Source organism: Neoarius graeffei, chromosome 20 (assembly GCF_027579695.1).
Source record: "Neoarius graeffei isolate fNeoGra1 chromosome 20, fNeoGra1.pri, whole genome shotgun sequence".
Classification (NCBI taxonomy): domain Eukaryota; kingdom Metazoa; phylum Chordata; class Actinopteri; order Siluriformes; family Ariidae; genus Neoarius; species Neoarius graeffei.
In genome coordinates, this window is record NC_083588.1 from 8,560,846 (window position 1) to 8,563,470 (window position 2,625).

General features: G+C 38.1%; 1 gene segment (V, D, J or C); it reads right to left on the bottom strand.

Annotated features, from left to right (window-relative positions):
- Positions 1 to 1,386: 1,386 nt before the first annotated feature.
- Positions 1,387 to 1,883, bottom strand: LOC132869427 (Ig heavy chain V region 914-like). The segment is given in 2 exon segments: positions 1,387 to 1,706; positions 1,816 to 1,883. Coding segments are annotated over 2 exon segments (366 nt in total).
- Positions 1,884 to 2,625: the final 742 nt, after the last annotated feature.

Below are 2,625 nucleotides of genomic sequence, written 5' to 3' on the forward strand. Positions count from 1 at the left end.
TCAGATTGCGCATACTCTTGGCATCATCAGAAGTGGTGTCTTCTCTTCTTCTTCCTTTCCTATTTTATATATCTGTTTTATATGATCTACTATTATAAATAACTGAAAAGTCAACTGCTAAGCATTCTGAAGTGTTTATTAGAAGTTTCCATTACACAGGCGCCTGTCTGATCCAAGCCATGTAACAGCTCCTAAAATCAGTTTCTGAGACTGATCAGGTTTGATGATCACTGAATCAGACTTGATTGGTTTCTGAAAAACCAACTTGAGTTCAGTGACATTTAATTGTAGTTTATCTTGTATGTACTATGTATTCTTTGTGTTATGTATTAAATGTACTGACTCCCAGTCACCATCATTTTCTCAGACTTGTAATTGCAACATGGAGAGTTGAAGGTTAAAAAAAGTAAATTTTTACTCATGATCCTCAGCAGTAGTCTTCCTGTCACATTAACCACAACAGTAAATGTTATGATATCCTGCAGCCCCTTCATCCTGTCGACCAACAGAAAAACTGCCATTTTACACTTCCATACATTCTGCAAACTCAGTCCCCACCTTTCCTTCAATAAAGCTGGACCGTCAAAGAGCAGATCCGACCAGTACAGCCTCATCTGCAACCATGTGGCTCCTTTATTCCCTGGTGCTGCTCGTCACTGCATCCTGGAAGTTCACACGTCTGTTGTAGTATCCATTGTTGGACTTTGTATTTGTTGTTGAGATATTTTTAAGAAATTAAATGACTGTTTATTTATTTATTTATTTATTTATTTTTATTGCAGTTGCATTTGGTGCAATTGATTTTGCTCAGCCAGGTCATGTGATTGTCCAGCCTGGACAGGCTTTGACCATTGGATGTAAAGTGTCTGGATATAGCTTGAATGATAGCAGCTATTGTACAAACTGGATCCGACATGCTTCAGGGAAAAAGATGCAGTGGACTGGATACATTTGTCGCAGTGGAAGCACAGGGTGCACAAATTATTATCAATGCTTGAGGATACTGGAATCATGAGAATGGAAAAATTCTACTTCTCTTCAAAGTCATGACAAAATGCTCTCACACTTTCTCACACATGATACACAAACTGATTTGTTGAGGTGATTATTGTTTGCAAATGAGACTACAGTATAAAAAGTTCTTGTCAGTGATGTGATTATAATAGTGTGTATAATGTGCAGCAGTGTTAGAGATGTAGCACTGTAGTTTCAAATCTACACGACAAACTGAAAAAAAAACCTCACATGAAACACTGTTGTAATTTGTGGGTTTATTTATTTTTTTAGTGAGACCTGGATAGATTTTTGTATCTTGTGGACATTCTACAGAGTACAATACTGTACACTGTATGAGGTCTTTTTGTACAGGGATGTTGTTGATTTGGCTCACTGTGGATAACGAGCGCAGTAATACACAGCTGTGTCTTCAGTCTGCAGATTCTGTCCTCTCAGAGTCACCGTGCTGCTGGAGCCGTCTTTAGAAATACTGAACTTGCTTTTGAGAGAATCTTTATGATAACTATTTCCACCTCCCCAAATGTTGTTTATCCATTCCAGTGTTTTCCCTGCAGGTTGTCGGATCCAAGCCGTGGCATAGCTGTTATCAGTAACAGAGTAGCCGGATACTTTACAGCTGAGGGTTAAAGAATCTCCTGGCTTTAACATCACTGAGGTGACCTGAGTGAGTTCTACTGCACAGTCCACATCTGAAAAAAATAAGAGACGTCACAATTTCAGTCAGAAATGTCTGTACAGTATGTTATAACTGCAATAATTTGTTCTCAGCTCTGAGTTCATGATTGAAGTAAAACTCACAGGATGAAGCTGCCAGCAGCACCAGCAAAAATGGAAGGAACATCATTGAACTAAAAGCAGAGCAAAATTCTCCAGAGCCCACAGTGACTGAGGCTGATATTTCTCTATATGTAGTTGGAAGGGGGAAAATTTTGCATCAACATTTGCATATTGTGATGCTGGTCCATTCAAAACAGCCTGCTGGTTTCTGTCCTCGACAGGTTTTAATCATCAGAATGAAAAATGTTCTTTGGTGCTGAATTTGGTTTGTTTTTATGAAAGACTGATTGTAAGAATGATAATTATTCTCAGTGCTTGAGGATACTGGGATCATGATCATGGAAAAATTCTACTTTTCTTCAAAGTCATGACAAAATGTTCTCACACTTTCTCACACATGATACACAAACTCTGATTTGTTGGGGTGATTATTGTTATTTAATGATATCACAGTAGAACAAATTCTTGTCAGTGATGTGATTATAATAGTGTATAAATGTGCAGCAGTGTGAGAGATGTAGCACTGTCGTTTCAAATCTACGCCACAAACGAATAAAAAAATTAACATGAAACTCCATTGTAATTTGTGGGATTATTTATTTTTTAGTTTGCTATGGATGGACAAGTTTTGTATCTTGTGGACATTCTGTTATACTGTACACTGTATGAGGTGTTTTTGTACAGGGATGTTGTTGATTTGTTTCACTGTCTGGTCTTCGAGCGCAGTAATACACAGTGTCTTCAGTCTGCATGTTCTGTCCCTGTAAGGTCACAGTGTTACTGGAAGTGTCGCGAGAGACGACAAATTTGTCTTTCAGTGAATCTTTCTTC